Source organism: Procambarus clarkii, chromosome 46 (assembly GCF_040958095.1).
Source record: "Procambarus clarkii isolate CNS0578487 chromosome 46, FALCON_Pclarkii_2.0, whole genome shotgun sequence".
Lineage (NCBI taxonomy): Eukaryota > Metazoa > Arthropoda > Malacostraca > Decapoda > Cambaridae > Procambarus > Procambarus clarkii.
The window spans coordinates 20,153,175-20,175,062 of NC_091195.1; the positions used below are offsets into that span (position 1 = coordinate 20,153,175).

The 21,888-nt window shown below is 38.8% G+C and overlaps 1 protein-coding gene across 4 annotated transcripts; it reads right to left on the minus strand.

The window, feature by feature from the left end:
- Positions 1 to 1,744: 1,744 nt before the first annotated feature.
- On the minus strand, positions 1,745 to 20,985 carry LOC123770476 (tetratricopeptide repeat protein 1). 4 transcript variants are annotated; one of them, XM_045762364.2, is made up of 8 exons: positions 20,873 to 20,985; positions 17,443 to 17,644; positions 16,896 to 17,163; positions 13,612 to 13,785; positions 12,048 to 12,233; positions 10,031 to 10,085; positions 9,701 to 9,714; positions 5,810 to 5,920 (listed from the first exon to the last, which is right to left on the minus strand). In XM_045762364.2, the coding sequence occupies exons 2-8, from the start codon at positions 17,625 to 17,627 to the stop codon at positions 5,912 to 5,914; spliced, it is 891 nt and encodes a 296-aa protein (XP_045618320.1). In that variant the 5' UTR covers positions 17,628 to 17,644; positions 20,873 to 20,985; the 3' UTR covers positions 5,810 to 5,911. The 4 variants fall into 4 exon arrangements, with proteins under 4 accessions (XP_045618317.1, XP_045618318.1, XP_045618319.1 ...); XM_045762361.1 differs by lacking the exon at positions 9,701 to 9,714 and having other exon boundaries at positions 1,745 to 5,920; XM_045762362.2 differs by lacking the exon at positions 9,701 to 9,714 and having other exon boundaries at positions 1,745 to 5,920; positions 17,443 to 17,641; positions 20,873 to 20,980.
- Positions 20,986 to 21,888: the final 903 nt, after the last annotated feature.

A 21,888-nucleotide genomic window follows, 5' to 3' on the forward strand; every position in this document is an offset into this window, starting at 1 on the left:
TTTTAGAAGTAGAGCAACAAAAATGGATCTCATGACCTTGGAGCCGGTGACATTATTGAACATATATTGAATATATATTAGTGACAAATTGTCAAATAACGGTTACAATATTGCACTAGATGATCAATACGTGAAGATTATCACAATTTTAGTGTTTGACACTACAGAACTTCCTCAAATGTGTTTCCAATATGGGGTACAGAGGTAAGTACTTATCAAAAGAAGGCACCAAGCTGGGAAGACTATGTAGCTATGGGCACCCGGGCGCCGGTGAGAAACAATGGGCACCCGGGCGCCGGTGAGAAACAATGGGCAATAGGTATGCCCCTGTTACCTAGCAGTAAAATAGGTACCTGGGTGTTAGTCAGTCAGCTGTCACAGGCTGCTTCCTGGGGGTGGAGGACCGGGTCGCAGGGAGACTAAAGCCCCGAAATCATCTCGAGATAACCTCAAGATTGGGGGTATGAAGTTGTACCTCGGGGCAGTATAATATTTGTTCCCACCTCTGGTTGTCCTGAATGGCCCTCTCACATCTGGAGTTTATTCATCACTGTGTTAATAATATCACTACTGTTTTTACTGGTACAGTACTGTAATGGTTGCTCTTTTCTTCCGTACCAATTCTAGCTTGTGATCAAATGTGTCGTCCTAGGTTACCTGGAGCAGCTTCAAGTTCAATGCGGTGAAAACCTGTGCTATGATTTCTACCAATTGCCCCTGACCCTAGTGTTGAAGTAGACTTGTACAAATATCATGCAAAACTATTGGGGGTGATCTTTCACTTGCCCCCATCTTGATAATGAAATGGGGTGTGGATAGGCTTCATAGTGTGGGAGGGGAAGGTTTTCATTCTTTCCCAAGCCAGAACTAATATAGTACGTAGAAACTGATGATGTGTCATTACAAGGAAGGGATATTTGACATTACTATATATTATTATAATATATTACCTTGATATGTTGTGTGGATTACAAAGCCCTAATTCATGTGTGTACTGCACCTTAACCAATACCTGCATTGAAAAACTGCTACCTTCTCTCTGCAGTTTTATTATATGGATTGCCTGCTTGAAGGCTTCTCTCGGTGTGTCCACCGAATGTTCCCCTTCGTACTGTGCTCACCTTATTCCTGGGGAAAGAGTCGTGCCTGCTATATTTTTGTACCTAATCTGTACAGTCGAAGGCTTACAACCCTTGTATGTTGAAATGCCTTTTCCTTGAATATCTTTTACTGCTGTTTACAAATGAGTCAAAGTTTGCTGCTGGTGTTGACTTCTAATCTTATTTTTCATCACTAAACCTTATTCAATGCCTAGTAGTAGTGTAGTGTTGAACTCTAATGTATTCAGGGCAATTTCCAAAGTAACATCTTTGCTCTTGAGTAAGAACTTGAGCAAGCCACACCATGCCAAAGAGGCCAGAAAGCAAGCCTAATGAAATTTGTGGATAGGCGAGTCCAGTCCCCAAACAGGGACTCAGAAGTGTACCTTTGTACCTTTGGGAGAGAAGTGCAGCATCCAGCTCAAATTAAAATTGAGGGTTTTGAGCATGTGCTGAAATTTTGACTAACGAGCACAAAAGTAGGGCAATACCATGATACATTGGTACATTGGTACACTTCTAAAAACACTTGGCAAGAGTTCATGTATTACATGATGTTACAATATTCATATTTATGAAATTAATTGAATAACTGCATGTAATTGCTGTAGAAGGGCAGAAAATCCAAGTGAAACATTTGCATCTGTGCTTCAGCATATTTAATGTACAGTACACTTTCAAAAGACATTGAATACTGAATTAGAAATTCAAGGTGTTCTCAGTTTGAATAATATTGCAACCTGTTCTCACAATAAATGCATACAGAATACAATATTTTTGTAGACAAGGGGGAGACATGTACAAAACTTAAGACAATGATCAATATGCATAATCAAAGCATATATGCAAACGGCTCTGATCACTATCTGCAAATTACCTCCTGCGCTTGAATCAGCAAAGGAGTTTTTATTTAGTTTTTGTCATCTGAACCACAATGTAGAACTTTTAATTAGAGATGTTTAAGGGTTATACCAAAGGGAGTGGACTATGATTAAGGGTTAAACATGATACCAAAGGGAGTGGACTATGATTAAGGGTTAAACATGATACCAAAGGGAGTGGACTATGATTAAGGGTTAAACATGATACCAAAGGGAGTGGACTATGATTAAGGGTTAAACATGATACCAAAGGGAGTGGACTATGATTAAGGGTTAAACATGATACCAAAGGGAGTGGACTATGATTAAGGGATTTGCTAGGTCCATACAGTATATTAATTTTACATAAAGCTGGATGCTGATGATCATGAGAACAGACTGCATCTTGAATTAAATACACACTAGCTATGCTGCTTGCTTTCAGATGGGTAATTATGCTACATAGAAGTATTAGGCAAACTTTTGCAATCAATTTACAAAACAAATAATTGCACACATTAACAAAAATATTAAAAAGTAAAGTAGTATTTCTTGCTGTATGGTTTCCTTGACTTAAAACTAAAAAAAAAACATTGCCACATATATACACAATGCAGTTGTTTACCATATTATTTGATCACCCAATTTGGGTGCTGTGTTTTGCCTTAAATAAAAAATTGCATAAAGGTTAACAAATAAAAATATGGGTACTCTACCTTACACAGTGCAAAAAGTGACGCTTTACAAAAGATGTCCAGTGCCGTACAAGCTGAGAAGTTGGTTTAAAGCTCTTATCTTAAGAGAGTATATTCTCCAAAACCTTTTATTACACTCAAACAGTACACCGCTTGGTCACAAAAATAAAAATGGTGCAATAAGTGCACAAAAGATACAGGTTTGGGGAACTTGTTGCCCATGACATGTCTAGAATCTTGACTGCATAGTTATAGTTTGTTCAGTACTTAATACAACAATTATGTATTCTCAAAACTTATTCCCCAAATATTTTAACTTTCTTAACCTTTTAAATTTAAATTAATGAGGTAAGGTAATTACGAGGACAAAATGCTAAGCCACTGTGACTATATAGCACTTGGAACGGATACGAGGACAAGGAGCTGGGATGGGACAGAGAGAAGGAATGGAACCCAGCCACTTGGACCGTCTGGGATCGAATGACGACCTGCAAGAAGCAAGACTTTGCTGTACCAATGAGTCAAATTCCTTAATAATTACTTTGATTTTTCTTAGTCCCAATTTTCACTGAGAATGTTTATTTTACAATTCATAAAATCATCTACATGTGGCAATCATGTCCACTATTTTCAAATCCTCTTACTTATGTAACTATGTAATTGAAGTACAGTACTGTAATTTCTTTGATCACAGCAGTGAAGCGCTCATGAAAAAGGTTTACCGATAGTATATGATACAGTAATGTGAAAACTGTTATTCAACTTAATACCACACATATTTTGTAATTACTAACTAGTAAAAATGACTAGGAATATAATAATGTGTTGAAATGTGGAATAATTAAAGAATCATTTTTATGTTTAAGGTGGGGAAGGGAAGCCAACATTGGAATGCTTTCTCTTTACCGCTACTGCGTACACCCAGAAAAAGAAGACATTTTATATTACAAATTAATCTCCGTAATCTTCCGTATATGCATAATACAGTTGAACATTGAATTTACGAGATCATAACTCGTTAAAGTAACTAGACAGTAAATGCTTGAGCCTACACAGTTTAATAAACTTATAAACATTGTTGTTAAACACAAAAATGTATTAATTCTTGTAAAAATAATGTAGAAGAATTTGGAGCATGTGGCACCTCTGTATCCAACAATTTTTATTCAAAATATTAAAATTGAGACCATTCTTCATATTTTTCTTTATTCGCCCATATTTATTTCATATTTTCTATGAAACCCTTAGACAGTGGTTATCGTCAATTGTTGGTTCACAGGGTACTGCGGTTACAATCATATGAACATTAAATAATTATTGTCTGGGTTTTACATGTATGATGCAAATAATAGGTCTATGTGGATGTAATGGAGTTTACCTTGACCCTTGAAAAAAGTCCTGCTACCATTTCATGGTACAAATGTGGTTATCTTCACGAATGATGGTTTAAATAATGAATTATTGTCTGGGTTTTTCACGTATGATACAAATATGGACATAAAAGCTCACCATGGATGTAAATAAAGAAAAACACTTGAAAGAACAATCAGTGAAATATCAGAAGATAATCAAAGAAGCGTCCACGTAGTTGAGCACTACACGTTGACACGTGCCAGGCTCAGCCTCGCACAGCGCCTCCACCCAGTGAAACAATAAATATTCCCTTAATTGTGTTTTCTTACATTCTGCATACAAATTAATAATTCTATAATAAAAACTATTTGTTGGAATTGTTTTTTTTTTAAATTTTGTGCATAGGCAGGCATGACCATTTCTCTATGGCTGTGTCTAAGGGTTAATGAAAATAACAGACTCTGTTATCAACTGATGGACTTTGTCAACAACACTGAAAAACCTAATCAAATTTAGTCAATCATCACCACCACCACTATCCTATATCTCTCATTGATAGGGCACGGATGCTTCAGCCCAGAAAATATAGAAAATAAAAAAATAAACAATGGAGACACGTCTACCATTCACCACGTACACACTGCAGCATCACGTACCACTAGCATCGTCACACCCCGACAATACAGCCACAGCAGCGCCCCACTACTTCATACAACTAGAAAATTTGGACACGTCAATTTTACCAGTTACTAGTGATTACCAGTTCCCCCAATTTAAAATGAAAGCATAGTAAAGTACCAGACCAAACATTATTCTGCTACAGTACCATAAATAATACTAGACAGCACTAGTATTATATGTTCTCTGTTAATAAAACTGAGGTCTTCTAAAGACTTACTGGTACACAGAATAACATTTTACTACTAAAATAAAAAAAACAAATTGGAAAAATATAATACGTGGGTATGCCTACAGCAAGACTGACTGGTGAACTGAGGCAAGGGGTTCGCAGAAATGCCCCGTTCTGCATGACCAAGGTGTATCACCACTGCCAAATGTTTTTCAGACCATCAAGAGGGTTTTGATCTATTACAAGCCATCCTTTCAAGGTTCCAGTGTTCTGTATATAATATTTTTTGTTTAAGTTTTCAAGAAACTCAACATTAAATAGATCAACCATCATATGTTGTGTACTGTATTTACAAGAGAAGAATCTGAAATCAACCCATGGGCTAAAGGCTCCCCATGCCTAATAATAATAATAATAATAAAAATAATAAAAAAAATGTGTCACTACTGACAGAAGCCTAATTTATTTAATTTATTTTTATTTGTTATTTGTAGACATCAGAACACAAGCACAAAGTACTTTTTTGTTAAGAGTACAGTTGTTACACAAAACTGAGGGTTTTGTGTCCATTTGACATCTAATTGACTAAGAGTAAGGCGCATTAACTCTGCTAACCACATAAACGTACGGGGCACTGTTTTAGTCCGGCACAAAATATCCTAATACACAAAGACTCACACACATACCCTGCCATAACACTAAACATTTTACCTCCTCATTCAATTACATCTTCAGTTCAGTAGATCATTACACATTAAAACTTTGCAAGACATGTTTATGCAGAAAAAGTAATGAAATAACCATTGCCTGCAACAATTCTTCTTTTCCATATAACCAATGATTCCTTATAACCATATAGCCACACAAATTAAGTATCTTGCTTTTAAACATTCAGACCATTATATTCTTAAGAAAATACTAGATAAATAAATGACTAGCTTTTAGGATTTTGGTTGAAACTGATGTTGTAGCCTCCAGTACTCGAATCCTGTTTGAGTTCAAAATTTGATGTTGACAGTCCAAACGGTCGAAGAAACACATTTCCTAGATCCTTCAGTTTACCTGTGGACAAAACAAATGCTGTACATGAGAATTTAACTACAGTATATAGTTTTGTCACCGAGAAAAAATCCACAGGCCAGCATATCTCTCAATACAAACAGTGTAGTTAAATGAGTGCTAAGAGTACAGTGGTGTAATTAATACAAGGAGGTGAAACGAGCACATCTTGAGGCAATGTCCATTGAAAATGTAATAAGGGGAAGAATGGGAGGTGGTTAATTTTGTAGTGGTCATGGTGGTAGCTGCTGTGGTTATGGTGACGAGAAGTGGCGGGTGGTGGCTGCAGTGCTCATAGTGATGAGAAGTGGCGGAGGTACAGTAGCTGCAGTGGTTATGGTGACGAGAAGTGGCGGGTGGTGGCTCTCTCTTTAATCAAGATAGTTTGCTTTGCTTTCCCTGTACTTTCTGGGTGGTTTTGCTTAGTTTTGAAGTTGATAATGCAAATTATTGGGTATTAAATTTGGCTTCCACAATGATGATTAAATTTTCAGATTTTCTTCCGTGTTTGGAGAAAAGTGACCATTAATAATTTTGGAAATGATAACCAGCTATTCAGACAAAGGACTTTTGGTAGATGCAGTTTACATGAACTTTGCTAAAGCTTTTGATAAGATACCACACAAAAGACTAGCAAGGAAATTATAAGCACATGCAATAAATGGTAGAACACTAGAATGGATAAAACAGTGGTTAAAACAAAGTAAGCAAAGGGGTCTTCCTAAATGGAAATGAATCTGACTGGAGAAATGGGGTACCACAAGGGTACATTTTGGATCCAACCCTTTTTATCATACACACACACATCAATGACATAGATGAGAACATTACAAACCGCAGTACTGAATTTGCAGATAACACTGAAGATTTATGGTAATGTGGGAAGTGAAACTAATATTGAAGCCTAACAGAGAGGCGCCCAATAGGTAAGGCACATCTTGAAGAAAACTATCAAATTTTATCTTAAAGATGTCCACTTTTATTCCAAAAATATTTCTTATACTCGCTGGGAGGACGTTGAACATCCACAGACCTCTGATGTTCATACAGTGCAGGCTACCAAAACATCAACTCGAGAAGTGTATTGTGTTTATCGAACTTTAGGAGATGAAAACAACACACACACACTATAATTAATTGTTACTTGCACCCAGTTTAGTTATTAAGGTGTAAGAGACGGGAGCCAGTCGGCCGAGCGGACAGCACGCTGGACTTGTGATCCTGAGGTCCTGGGTTTGATCCCAGGCGCCGGCGAGAAACAATGGGCAGAGTTTCTTTCACCCTATGCCCCTGTTACCTAGCAGTAAAATAGGTACCTGGGTGTTAGTCAGCTGTCACGGGCTGCTTCCTGGGGGTGGAGGCCTGGTCGAGGACCGGGCCGCGGGGACACTAAAGCCCCGAAATCATCTCAAGATAACCTCAAGATGACTATACACATTAAATAAAAGAGTGTAAGATTGTGTAATAGAATTGAATTGGACCACACAACTACCTGCATTGACTGACACCTTTACTACAACAAACTACTCACTACTTTGCCACTGGTCTGCACCACAGTCATCTCCATGCATTATTGAATGCTCCAACCTATTAACAGAGATAAAGAAGTTTGGCATTCAATTATACCAGATTGAGCACTCCGGATGTGCATATCAACAAAATAATAGGAAAGGTAGCTTGGTGAGGGTATCGGAGAACTAGACCCATTTTCTTGTTGTTTGCCATTGCTTTTAATCCCCTTTTTCTTGTAGATTCGTTAAACCACTGACCACCGAGCCCGCCCACAGTAACCATGAGATTATTATTTTACTAATCAACAATAGTTAAACTAAAATAAAGAAACTTCAACAGTATTTTACCGTAATTGGATAAATTCAGTGATATGATGCAATAAAGTAAATTAACTCAGTGATAGAAAATTTAATAAATAATCCTTATTAATAAACAATTATTATTTAAAATATAGGCTAGGCAAGCCTTCAATAATTTATTTATCAGTGTTTACTGCATCAATATTATTTAATCTTTATTGTAAAATTTCAATGTAGTATTGCCGGCAGGTTTGCGAGAGCAGCACTCGTCCTGTCAAGACCACGCTTATTCCATACCCTTAAGCAGGCCAAGGAGAGCATCTGCACTGCCATACATATACACCAGTTGATTGACAGTTGAGAGGCGGGACCAAAGAGCCAGAGCTCAACCCCCGCAAACACAACTAGGTGAGTACATGCTCACAACTAAGCCATTTTCTTTTTTATGCTGTAATTTTATTTAATGTAAATATTTAAATTATGCAAGTGATGAATCACAATAGAAACACAATAGAAGGCTTGAGAAATAATGACCAAACCACAACTCCTAAGAGGGAAGAATGATGATGTGTCAGATCTGTCCTGGACCATTATCAAGTCGTGTCAAGTCATGACACGGCTTTATTTTTATGGTCCAGGATGGACTGAAACATTGTCGTTTCTCCATCTTCTGAGTTGTGGTTTGGTCATCATTTAAAATATATATAACCTCCTCCTCCTCCGCCTAGTAAAGCCATTAATCTGAAGAAGTGTTACTATCTAAATTACAACAAGTGTGTTCGGCACATGAATGTACTGAAAGAAGAGATGTGGATATCCACATCTCAGAAGAGATGTGGATATATATATATGGTATCCAGATGTGGATACCATCTGTATCCACAACTTCAAGAACAATTATGATGTGCAATTTGAATAGTAGGAGATTTATGAATAGGTTCAGTATTTAAATTAATTATACTGTACTCTCTAACACTTGTATACAGTGCAGACGACGAGTCACAATAACGTGGCTAAAGTATGTTGTCCAGACCACACACTAGAAGGTGAAGGGACGACAACGTTTCGGTCCGTCCTGGACCATCCTCAAGACAATCGACTTGAGAATGGTCCAGGACGGACCAAAACGTCGTCGTCCCTTCACCTTCTAGTGTGTGGTCTTGTATACAGTACCTCATACACTCTGCATCACACTGCACTCTACCACCACCACCACCAACTTCTCTTCCACCACAGGTTCCACATACAACATTGTGTACAGAAGTAACAAATTTTAATCGTCAGTTCACTACTATTTCTTACAAGCATGCAATGCAAGTGTATAAATATAGTAAAGTATCCAGTACTATGCATTTTTCAGTAACTGACAAAACATTATAAATTATTTCTTGAAAGTTTAATGTACAGTATAGATAATATGACAGTTTTATTTTGTGAGATATGCGTGGCACAGAGATTGGGACTACTTCCCTTGATTGGCACCTATAAAAAAAAATACCTACCAGTAATTAAATATTGTACCTGAACCTTCTTATATTCCTGGGCATTTTCCCGCCTCTCTGTGTTTGCTAATACAGTTCACGTGTTCTTCAGGCTCTGCTGAAATCTTTACATGCACAGTGGTGACTGATTTCTTTTTGAATATCTGGGAGCCTAAACAGCAGGTGAAATTCTTTAACAAATAATTGAAGAACTTTTAAAGTGAACTTCCAAGTGTAAATTAATTAACACTTGGAAGTACCGTACTACATGGAAAGTTGGGTTATTTTTTATACAATATCCCACAAATTTTCAACATCATCAAATGAAGTGTGTGTGTTGTTCACAGAGAATACAAATAATTAATATCCAGTATATAAGAAAGTAATTATCAAAATAAGGCACCAAGTTGGGAAGACTACGTAGCTATACAGTACATAAAGACTAGAATACTACAATCAAAAAAAGAGTTTAGTATACATCACCTACTGACCACTGGGTAAAGACCTACCGAGTGAAAGTAAACTGACAGAGTAATCAAAGAGGAAAGACAGGTATGTAAGCTGGATCCAAAGCAAAAGGTAACATATAATTTATCGATGCATATGCAGTATTATAAGAATGAAGAGTGAGGCTTCAATTCGTAATCTCACTGAAAAAGTTGAGCAATACCCTATTCGTAAAACGAGTTTTATAATGAATATTCCACATGTTAAATCATCAATAAGTATAGAAATTACTGTATAGAAATTAGAGGTAATCTTGAGAGGCTTCCAAGAGCATAGCTGTATACAACTAGGAATACAACAACAGTGTAACTTACCTAACATCTCCTCCTTGAGCTTCTCGTTCCTCTCTGTGATCATATCGGGTAATCTCTGAAAATGATGGTTCCGTGCATTAGTTAAAAGTACACATTGCATCATCAGAATTTCTTGAATAGTTATTTAAATAAAAATAAGATTTTTTTTTCTTAAGAAAATATAAGCAAAGAATGTCACCAAAACAATTTCTCCCTGGGTTGTAAATGGTCAGATACTTCTCACATAAAAGTCCTGCATTGAACTAGATTATCCACTTGCTATGCAGTGAAGCGCATCTTGAGGTTATCTTTTTGAGATGATTTCGGGGCTCAGTGTCCCTGCGGCCCGGTCCTCGACCAGGCCTCCTTTTTGTTACACACACCCCCAGGAAGCAACCTGTATTAGCTGTCTAACTCCCAGGTACCTATTTACTGCTAAGTAACGGGGAAATCAGGGCGAAAGAATCACTCCCATTTGTTTCCGCCTCCACCGGGGATCGAACCCGGAACCTCAGTACAGTACTACGAATCCGAAGCATTGTCCAATCAGCTGTCAGGCCCCTCTGACAGCTGCATGCCAATACTTTAGACAGGTCTAGCCAGCAACTGAATGGGTGACCACACTAGCAGCCTAACCCTTGAACAAGGTAACTTCTATATGCCAAAAAAGGCTTCCTGTCTCAATAATGGTATATCATACCATGAAAAGGAGGAAAATGTGCTAAGTGACATCAGGTTTGGAATGGACTTTACTGAAGAGAATATTTTACCTGTCCGGATTTTATTATATCTAAAATGAGATACAAAGATCTAGGTGCTTACATTGATATGCAACATGCATTGGTTATACCGATTCTGAGATACTTGGCTTCTGTGTCTGGGGAACGGAAAGAGGTCGATTGCGGTGCTGGTAAACAATTTATCAACAATAACACACCTTTTTAGATGTCTACCCTTACACCTTCCTTCAGTATAAGGACCATACATCACATATAACATAAACTATTGAAAATTGAAAAGAAAACTTATTTTAGCAAGAAGCCACCACCGAATCATGGCAAAATAAATGTTGTAATATGTATTGTAACAGGTTTCTGCAAGATGCTTTTCATATTTCATTATGCTTTTCAAGTATCTTTGATGAGTTCTTGGTGCCCGTGTTAAAAGACCAGTGACCATCCAAAGTCTGGCAACTTTACCCTAAATAGGGTTAATTGTACAGCATTAAACAGTTAAGAAATATGAGGAATTTGTATTTTTGTGACTACTGTACTAGATTCAAAGGTAATATTAATTTACATACTTTAGTATGTAAATGGGATGGCTCTAAAATACACGCTCTCCAAATTTAAGAGAGATATTTTCAACATTTCTTGAAATGAATTAAATAAAATCATGCATTAATTGAAGTCTCAATAGCTAATACTGTTGCTACCCCAGGATCCAGTCCTCTTATCCTTCTCTTGACCCCCCAAACCATGTCACTTCTATTCCCAAGAGGTACACGACTGCTGATGCATCCCACAGGTACACCATGAGCAAGCTAAGTTTCATGAATTTTTTAACAATAGTTTACATTTTGGGGAAGTTCATTTAGCAATTATGACATGTTAATATTTATTATAACCAGCAGTGGTCTGTTTTATTTCACCGGCTTTGTGGTTGTTTCCCCCGATGGTGGTGGAGGATTAAAAATTCAAATTCATAGTGCACCTGCTCTCGGTACTGCATTAGAGGGGGCCAGGTTCTGGCTCATGGTCCCCGGTAGGCTTAAAAGAACTCTTGTGACTGATGAGTAGTTTGGTACTAGATCGGCATTGTTGCTTCAGGGAGTCACAAGGGTAAAGCACCAGTCACCCCAGTAAGAGATACCCCAGTAAAACTAATACTTTTTGCTGTACTGTATTACCACTCCATATACTGTACCGTACGTATGTAACAGTATATACAAGTTCTATATAACAAATACATACTGTCCTGACTCAATGCATTATATTGCAGGTTAATTACTATACAGCATTCTTAATATTATACTCACTCTAACAGCCTCGTGTGATTCTTTATTAACGGGATCTAATTCTAAGACACGCTGGAAGTCCTTTAATGCCTCGTCTAAATTTCCAGTTTCTTCGTTGAGTGTTGCACGTCTCATCACAGCCTTTGTGTAAACACTGTCAAGTTCTATTGCTTTACTGCAATCACTAATGGCCTTCTTTTTCAGATTCTGTGAATATAACAATATTTGTTTAATGTCTTAAAACTTGAAATATTACAAATAAACAGACACTAATTCACAATAATATGGCAGAAAGTTCAACACTAAACCAATATATGTATCTGGATAGAAACTCCCTATATCATTTACACCTAAAATGCACACACTAATTCCATTAATATTTTATTTACAACATTATGGAAAACAATTATTTTCTGTACAGTTTCTTAATAGCACATATTATACTCAGATCCACAGGCAGGCCGAGCCTATGAACCGTCCAATGATTTGAAACTGTTGAAACTATGTTTCATAGGCATGCTGCCCACCAGCAACAATGCCTGCACTTCACACACACATACACACGACATATGACATATATATAGCTCTCATCCTGTAATTACACTTAAGTAATTACATACACTTCCATTATCTGTCCAATTTGGCCTTCATCTCCTCCAACAAAAGTATCACAAGTATACTCTCTTCAACACTATCATCTTTTCATTCAGTATGACCAAACCTTTTCAAAACACTTTCCTCAGTTTTACCATTTGCTGACTTTTCCCCCCCCAACATATTTTCACGACATTTCTATTCACTACTCTGTATTCCTGACACCACAAATGAATTTCATAGTCAAATTCTTTTATTAACTATTCTTTCATGCTAGTGACACACACCAGCGTCTGGCATTTGTACTCAAGGGATGACAATCCTTCATATAGTGCTCTAATTGTCGATTTTTTCCATCTAATTCAATGTAACCAGAAAGTTCATTAAACTAGATACTTTTCCGATTTACTTGACTCACACCTTCTCCAGTACAAATGCCTCCTTAGCCAGTTACAAAAACTCAAAGATTCAATCACAGGGTGTAACGAGTACAGGGAGTGCAATTATTATAGATGTCATGAGTACAGGGACGCAAGCAAGATGATTACAGGGAATGCAGGAATAAAGTGATGGTGAGGAATATGAAGAGCAGGTAGAGGCTTCCTTGGGAGTGGAGGGAGTGTAGAAGAAGTAGAGGTGAAAGGAGGAGGACGAAGTGGAGGTGAATGGAGGAGGTTATCTTGAGATGATTTCGGGGCTTTAGTGTCCCCGCGGCCCGGTCCTCGACCAGGCCTCCACCCCCAGGAAGCAGCCCGTGACAGCTGACTAACACCTAAGTACCTATTTTACTGCTAGGTAACAGGGGCATAGGGTGAAAGGAGGAGGAGAAGAAAGTGGAGGTGAATGGAGTAGGAGGAGGCTGCGGCTGTGGTGGGGCAGGTGGGGATTATAAACTATAATCCCCAAACTACCGAATAGGGTTTGGGCATTACAAGGGATACCTGGCAAAGCTATCTAACTACAGAAATGATGCTGTACAATATTTACTAACCAATCTGGCCTTTGCTGCTGCTCTGTTAGAATAAAGTATAGCACGATCTCTAGGGTATGCCAGAGGGCATATTCTGAGTCCTGCAGTGTAAGAGGTCAGTGCTTCTTGGAACTGCCCAGCCTTGAACTTGATATTACCACTTTCTTTATGAGTCTGGCTTTCCTCCCTCTTAGCCTAATAGGAGAAAATATATTCAAATTAATATTTACAAATACTGTAAAGGAATATTGTACTATATCTACACATGTCTACATTAGCAAATGTCATGTGAAGTAATTTCAAAGACATGAGGCCAGCCAGACAGAAGGTAATGTAAATCACACAGTGAAACAACACTGTTTATTCTTGTAATAGGTTATAGAGATGGTAGAAGAATTGAAAACATGACTAGCCACACGTGGGGCACTGGGCTCAGAGGTCAGTTGCTGCAGTGACTTGTAAACATTGGTATTCTGAGGAGGCTTCTTGAGAAGCAGACCTCCTAGAGGTAGAGTTAGGGACTGGAGAAAGAAAGAGATTTATTGCCTGTCTCTACTTCCTCATCACAATCAACTTGAGAATGGTCCAGGACGGACCGAAACGTCGTCGTCCCTTCACCTTCTAGTGTGTGGTCTGGTCAACATCAAAGAGATGAAAGATGTTCTAATAGTGCAGGCCCCAACACCAAGTTAATTGAGAATCAAGCCAACCTTAATTTATTTCAGGTGAGTCAGTTGGGCAAGCTCCAGCAGGAAGAGCCATATAATAAGTTGGGTTGTGATGAATATGTGGGCCACTGCCAGCAACAGCTTTTGATTATGATTTTTCATTATTTTGACGGAAGACAAAACAATGGAAACCCGTGCCGCGGGAGGAAAATCAGTGCCACAAATAGGGATCTGGAATGAACTTGTAGAGGAATAGAGATGGTGTCCAGCTTGTACCAGGAGGAAATACCCATCAGGGCCAGTAACTAAACTTTAAAAAGTCAAAAGGAACCTATAGATCCTACTCCAACAATTAAAATACTACATGTGTAAAGGAAGAAATGTATACTTTTGTAGAACAGCCACATCTCTCAGAATGTTTGGTAATATGTTTATTGTTTGTGATGTGTCTATATACGTATGAACACGTTGTAATGATCGGGGTGAGAATAGCTCGAGCTACCTCATCCCTTTGTGTGTATTTTACCTCAATAAACTTATTTCAATTTCAATTTCACTCCAGCAATCACAATGGTTAGTGAACATCTCCAACAAAGGCTTCAGTCTTAACAGAGGGAACATATAGGGTGACAACCTAGGAAGCCCCTGAACCCCAGGAAGCCGAAACCCAAGGCCCATCTGGAAAAAGAAGGGAATCAAAGAGAGTAGGCCCCCTAGCCTCTCTCATATTCCCATAGGGGGCAACCCTCATGATGGTACTTACATCAGCCTCAAAGCTGTCAGAACCAGGAATCTACCTCAGGATAGGTTTCACTCAGTGAGTGAAACTACTAACATCCCCAAAGACATAGTCACCAAATACCTAATAATATAGTGTAATGCACAGCTGGCAATTGACTGAGAAATGGGCAAAGGAAACACAAACACTTGTTAAACACGTGAGAAGCATTTTTCTATCTTAAATGATGAAGCAGCTGACAGATGAATGAGCAAAATGTCAATGTTGATGAGGACATGGTGGCACCAGCTGGCCCGCAACTCAAAACAGTTCAATAGCCAGAATTGACAAAGGAGTCTGAAATGCCCAGAAACAGCAGAGGAAGCTGGTTAATACACACCACTAATGTCAAAAGATGAGATGCCCAATTAACTTCCTTATAAAATAGAGGGGAACTGGTGTCTAATACCCACTGTAAATAGCAGCAAAAGCTAACATCATAAAGTCTGGTCCCAGAAACACTCACAACCCAGACAGAAACAGTGCAAGGTGGCGGCTTTGTCAAAATTAATATCCAATCAATAAACAGGCCACACCTGTGGGTGAAAGGACCCCTGAACCCAGCAGGTTACATTATAATAAATCCCACAAGATTTCAACCAAGTCAACATGCAGGCCTTTAGGCTTGTTGGGTGTAGTGGAAGCATCTTGGCAAAAGAAACAGAGTCCAACCTCGAACGCTCAACTAGTGAGAGGTGTATGCAGCCACAAGTCACAAAAACAAAACTTGCATGACCTAAAAGTGTACTCAACTAAAGTGCAATGCCCCTAACATACACACAAGCAGAGCAATGCAATTTGCAGGTCTTTAATGTGCACAAGTACATCGTCTGAAGATTCTCTCTTCTCATCAATAAGCGTTGCAGAGGAGAACAAGCTGTATGCACTACCTGGAAGCGAGTTGGCACAAGAGTCAGCCCATACAGGAGGATGCTCATAACCTCTCAGAGCAGTAATATACCACTAGACTAGTCCCAGTAATGAGAGATATGAATTACAAGGAGGGCTAAAAGTACCACATAAAACATTCTCAGGGAAATATATAGAACAGCAAACGACAAATTATGTGCATTGGGTGGTGCATGAACAAAGTAATGATACAAAATTAAGCACTATACTCAAATGAACCAAATGTACAGACACAATAAAAAAATATCTACAATGTTAGAATAGTGAACAAGTGTAATGTACTGAGAAGTGGTAGAAGTAGGCTCCATACACAGTTTAAAATGTAAATATGACCGAGTCCAATAGACTAGGTTGAGAAGGTTGCTTTAAGGTTGAGAAGCTAGACAAAAGAGCTAAAGCTCAACCCCCCTATAGCAAAATCAGGCAAATTAGGCAAACTCAGTCTGGAAGAATGGTGGTGGAAGGTTAGGCATTTTAGACAAGCTTGGTGCTGCTACTGGGTGGGGAGTGACTGGTTTGGCCAACTGGGCATTCAAATAATTTTTAAGCCTCTCTTGGTTGTCACATGTGATATTTAGAAAGGATTTGTTAGGGTGAGGAATTTTTATGCACGTACATCTGATAAGTCATTCAGGACTGGGTTGAGCTTCTCTCCGGTGTCTCTTCTAGCACACCTTTTATGACCCTACTGGAACATTTGAAAAAAAAGAGCCCTGCAGTGCATGGGATCAGACAACTGACTGTTTATAAATCTTGTTTATGGCACAAGTGATTCTCATACTACGAAGCAACTGAATGTGACAGCTCAGAAAAGCTCATAAAAACCATTTTCCTGTAAAATAAAAAGAATCTAAAAATAAAATGAAGCTCTTTATGTACAATAATATATTTTACATACTTTACAAAACAACTACTGTAAGTTAAATGCTAAGAGTAAAAATACTTCTTACATTCTTTTCTTCTTCACTCATATTCAGCTCAAGATCTTTCAGATATTCTTCATCTACAAAATCCTCTTCCTCCTCCTCCTCGTCCTCTATCTGCTGCTGTTCATCTTGCTCTTGCGTTACAAGCTTCTCCCAAGAATTTTCTGATGTCTTATCATCACCGTGAAGATGTTCGGGAGTTTCTGTTCCATCTTTCCCATCTGGTTCAATTAATGGGATTTCAGATGGGTGACATCCCTCAGATGACTCGTCAGTTTCTTCTGAAGCTCTGCTGATAACACAAGATAAAAATACAAATAAATACAGTAACAAAATATACTGGCTACCACAGATACAAAATTTCAATACTGTATCTACATTAAATGAATACGGCACTTTAAGTATGCTGTTAAGTATGCTTTAAGTCAGCCCGTGACAGCTGTTAGTCAGCTGTCACGGGCTGCTTCCTGGGGGTGGAGGCCTGGTCGAGGACCGGGCCGCGGGGACACTAAAAAAGCCCCGAAATCATCTCAAGATAACCTCAAGAAGATGCTTGGGGTCAAATAGTTACCTGGGTTCTGATTCATGGACGGGCATTTCTCTGTCTTCATCTTCGAGCGAGTGAAATGAATCATCACTAGCATCACTAAGAGGTGTGCTGGGTCGAGATCCATCTTCCACCTCACACTTCGATGATCCTTTGTCCACCTTATCACAGAGATCTGCAGATGCCATTTCTTTTTCAAGACTCTCCATTTCAGCACACACAGCTTCTGAAAAATACAATGCTGAATCTAACCGATCTAAGGGATTGGATAGATCCCAACAGGTATACGATACAATGAAATAATCCAAGCTAATAATAAATCATTCATAATTAAGTGGTATAATGGTATATTCTTACATTTTCTTCTCCATCCTAATCAGTAATTTCTGGTTTAGTGACAATTGACAAAACTTTGAACTGAAAAATAGGGACTAAATTACAATATATAATTTTTTAATGACATCTTTAATGTCATTTAAAAGGCGTCATCATGTCAAATGTCATTTTTTTAATGACATCATTTTCCCAAGCAAGGGTCATGGGTTCACCCAGGTCACTGCTAGCATACTAGGCTCAGCAACTTTGAGATCAACCACAAAAAATTACTTTTAAATGGGAAAAGGGGAGGGGAGAGCATATCTCAATTCACCAGAAAGAGGAACAACTATCCAAGACACCAAAGAACACTCTAAACCACAACACCCCCTCTAGATTTACCTGTATTTACCTGTGGGCCACCAACACACTAGTGGCCTCATTGAGGACAGGAAGCCAGTGGCTTGTCAAAGGTCCCTCCCATTTGTCATCATGATTTTTTTCAAGCTGGATTTTAAAAGTTTACAGAGTTTTGGCATTTATGGCTTTGGCAGAGAGGCAGTTCCGAGGGTTTATAAACCTGTGGGTTAAAAAGCATCTCCTCTTTTCAGTCCCACATTGTGGCTTGAGCTTGAAATCATTGCTCCTTATGATTACATTTAATTAATGGTTACATTTGGTCTTTTGAAGAGACTGTGGATCAACATCCTCCAAATAGTTCAATACTGTATTTCAAAAGTTTCGACAAGATCAGTCCTGTCATGCTAAGTTTGCAGTGTTATTAGCCCCGTGGCTCTCAACCGATCCTGGAATAAAACTTGACTTAGTTCTGAAATTATTTTTGATGCCCACTGTTGTACTTTGTCCAGAGGAGCCATGTCCTTTTGAAGATGAGGTCAGTCTTTATGCTTGGACAGAATAATCCAAGTGGGGGGGGGGGGGCACATCAGAGGTTTACACAGTTTAATCAATACCTTCTTTTCCTTGAAGTTAAAGGTATGTTTGATTATTCCTAGAGTTTGGTTAGCTTTCTTTTTTACTGCTGCTCCCACTTGTTGTGCAACTTTCAGTGAGTGATGGATTTTGACTCCAAGGTCCTTTCCTTCATTAGTCTGCTGCAAGGTAATGCTATTAATTTGGTAGTTGTGACATGGGTTGTTATGGCCTACATTTGCCATACCAACCCATGCAAGACAATGCTAACGTCTTGCATTTTTCGATATTGAAAGGCATTTGCCAATTTTCTGACCATTTATGGAGTTCATGTAGACCTTTCTATAAGGCTTAAATATCATTTTCACTTTCCATTTAACCATAAATTTAAATGTCATCTGGAAATTTGATGACGATTGTAAAATTTTCACATCATTGATGTACATGACAATAGAGGGTTGCTCCAAAATGGAGCCCTGTGGTACCCTACTTACCATATTTCTCCAGCAAGATTCATTCCCATTTAGCACGACCCATTGTTTTCTTTATTTTAACCATTCTAGTATTTTTACCATGTATTCCATGTGTCTGTAATATCCTTGATAGTCTTTCATGTGATACCTTATCAAAGGCTTTAGCAAAACCCATGTACATCTATTACATCCGCCAGAAGGGAGCCAATCGGCCGAGAGGACAGCACGCTGGACTTGTGATCCTGTAGTCCCGGGTTCGATCCCGGGCGCTGGCGAATAACAATGGGCAGTTTCTTTCACCCTATGCCCTGTTACCTAGCAGTAAATAGGTACCTGGGTGTTAGTCAGCTGTCACGGGCTGCTTCCTGGGGGTGGAGGCCTGGTTGAGGACCGGGCTGCGGGGACACTAAAAAGCCCCGAAATCATCTTAAGATAACCTCAAGAAGTCCTTAGTCTGAGTAGCTGGTTACCATTTCCAAAAATATGAGCAGGTTTATAAGGCAGGATCTATTTTTAACAAACCATAAATGACCTCTAGGATAACAAAGACATCCAGTTATCATTAGAAGACATAACTAGCAACTAAGGATTAGCATGGTAGCTATCCAATTACCCAAGCAGGCTGGAATTTTTACTTTGAAAAATCCCGGTGGGTTTAAACAACTTTTATTTTGCTTTAGTATTGGCTAACTTAGTTATTTCTACTTAAATTTAAACTTCCAATTCATTAAGTGATTAAATATAAAAAACCTAACTAAAGTAGGTTGAGTTTTGATAAAATAATTATTTTTTACCAACCTTGCTAGCAACTACAGTACAACCTACAGCGACCACCACAAGGAGGCAGAACTAGCATGTACAGCCAAGTCAGACCAGGGACCTATCCCCCCGTCCCTCCCCTTCCCTTTACATCCAGTCCACCCAAGTACACTTGAGTCTCGGGTGCATTTTTGAATAATCGAGATACCGTTCAGAATGGAGCATTTCACTCCTCATAATGCCATGTCTGAGGAAGGCGGGGGTGGGGCAGGTCCTGAAGAAAACGGGTGACAAGGTCGGGGTACAAATTCGAGGAGCCTCATGGCCAGATATTGCAATATTACTATGAAGGGAGAATACTTTTGCGGAGATCTGCCCGAAACGCTTTGCGTAATAGTGGCTTTAGGCATTGTATGTACTAGCTCTATCTATAAATCCATCAACTTTTGTATCTTACTTTGTATGTATGTACCTTACCTGAATAAAAATTTATTTATTTTATTTTATTTTATTATAATGGACGTGGGAGGAGGCGGCGTAATTATGTTACTGGCTCAACTTGACCACCAACCACAGTAAATCAAATGTTTATTCAGGTAAAATATATACATACAAGGTGAGATACAAACATTGATGGATTTATAGATAGAGCTAGTACATACAATGCCTAAAGCCAATAATACGCATGGCGTTTCGGGCAGTAGGTAGAGTCTTGGATTAACTGGGTAGAAATGCGAGACATGAGATTCTGGAAGACACTGGAGCGAGACAGCAATCAAGCACAATGTATAATGAACATACAAGCGACTGATCCAAGCCTGAATGATAAAGCAACAAGGAGTTATTCTGCAGCAGGGGAGGTGGACTGCAGCAGCAATTACACACCTCAACACCAATTGGTAAGACACAAATATCATTGCTGCTACTAATACATCTTTACTATAAACAAGATTTATATGATAACTCCCACGTACAGCAGTGTGGAGGCACAGAGCAGTTACAGGAGGACGAGGGCGAGAGCTCCTGCTGGTGTTGTGGTAGAGTCCCTGCCGTCGCTTGTCCTCCTTCGCAGACCTCCAAGTTTTCTTTGATGCACCACGATTTAATACAATATATTATTTTTATGTATTCAACTTAAAATTAAGACCTGTGTACTATTATTATTATTTATTATGTTATTTTTATTTAGCGTATTACTTATCTTATAGGCTGTGCCAAAATGCTTCCGCACAGTATTGCAAGAGAAGCTTCTAGATTACAAGCATATGTATATGTCTAGAACCTGTCACAATTCAGACAATCTGTCTCCTTATATCCGCAGACAGAAGCTTGTACTTAGGCATATCCTGGAGCCCCCAAGGCTACCTATTAACCTTCCCCAGGATGTAACACACACCAAATGACCTATATGCCTCCATAACGTACCTATTTAATTATTGCTATGTGAACATATTGAAGGGTCCTGGTTGTACAGTCGGGTTCGTTCTTACTCATAATCGAAAATTCCGGGTTCGAGTCCCGGCCGGGACAGAAATGGTTGGGCACGCTTCCAACCATCTCAATGCTTCCTTATTTACCTAATCTGCTACCAGAAATTTTAGCCAAATATCCCCAGTTTGCTAACTGTAGGTAGTAACTAAATGATTGTAACCTATCCACCGCTGCCCACTGGATGGGGGGCGGTGTGCAGGACAAACATATCAATTGTGACACTAGCTCTCCGCATATGTCAGTTGCTTAATTTAGAAACTACTTGTGGTCGATCTCGAACCTTGATATACTAATTTACAGCCCCGCACCTGTGCCAGGTACCTCCACAACGGGCTCACCATAGCCCGTGCTACTTGGAACTTTTTGTTCCAAGTAGCGAATCTTAAACAACAACATACACACACTCGCTGCCTGTTTCCCAACACAATGAACTATTATTATATATATCAGGTGAAGGGAAACGTGCATAACCATCTGTCTTTTAACATTTATATATTTC

Bases quoted from the DNA above. Each gene is read 5' to 3' on its own strand.
- LOC123770476 (XM_045762361.1), bottom strand. From the start codon at position 17,627: ATGGAGAGTCTTGAAAAAGAAATGGCATCTGCAGATCTCTGTGATAAG. The intron at 17,164-17,442 runs GTAACTATTTGA...TTGTGTTATCAG, and splicing joins GTCCATGAATCAGAACCCAG to CAGAGCTTCAGAAGAAACTG. The intron at 12,234-13,611 runs GTTAGTAAATAT...TTATATTCACAG, and splicing joins CAGCAGCAAAGGCCAGATTG to AATCTGAAAAAGAAGGCCAT.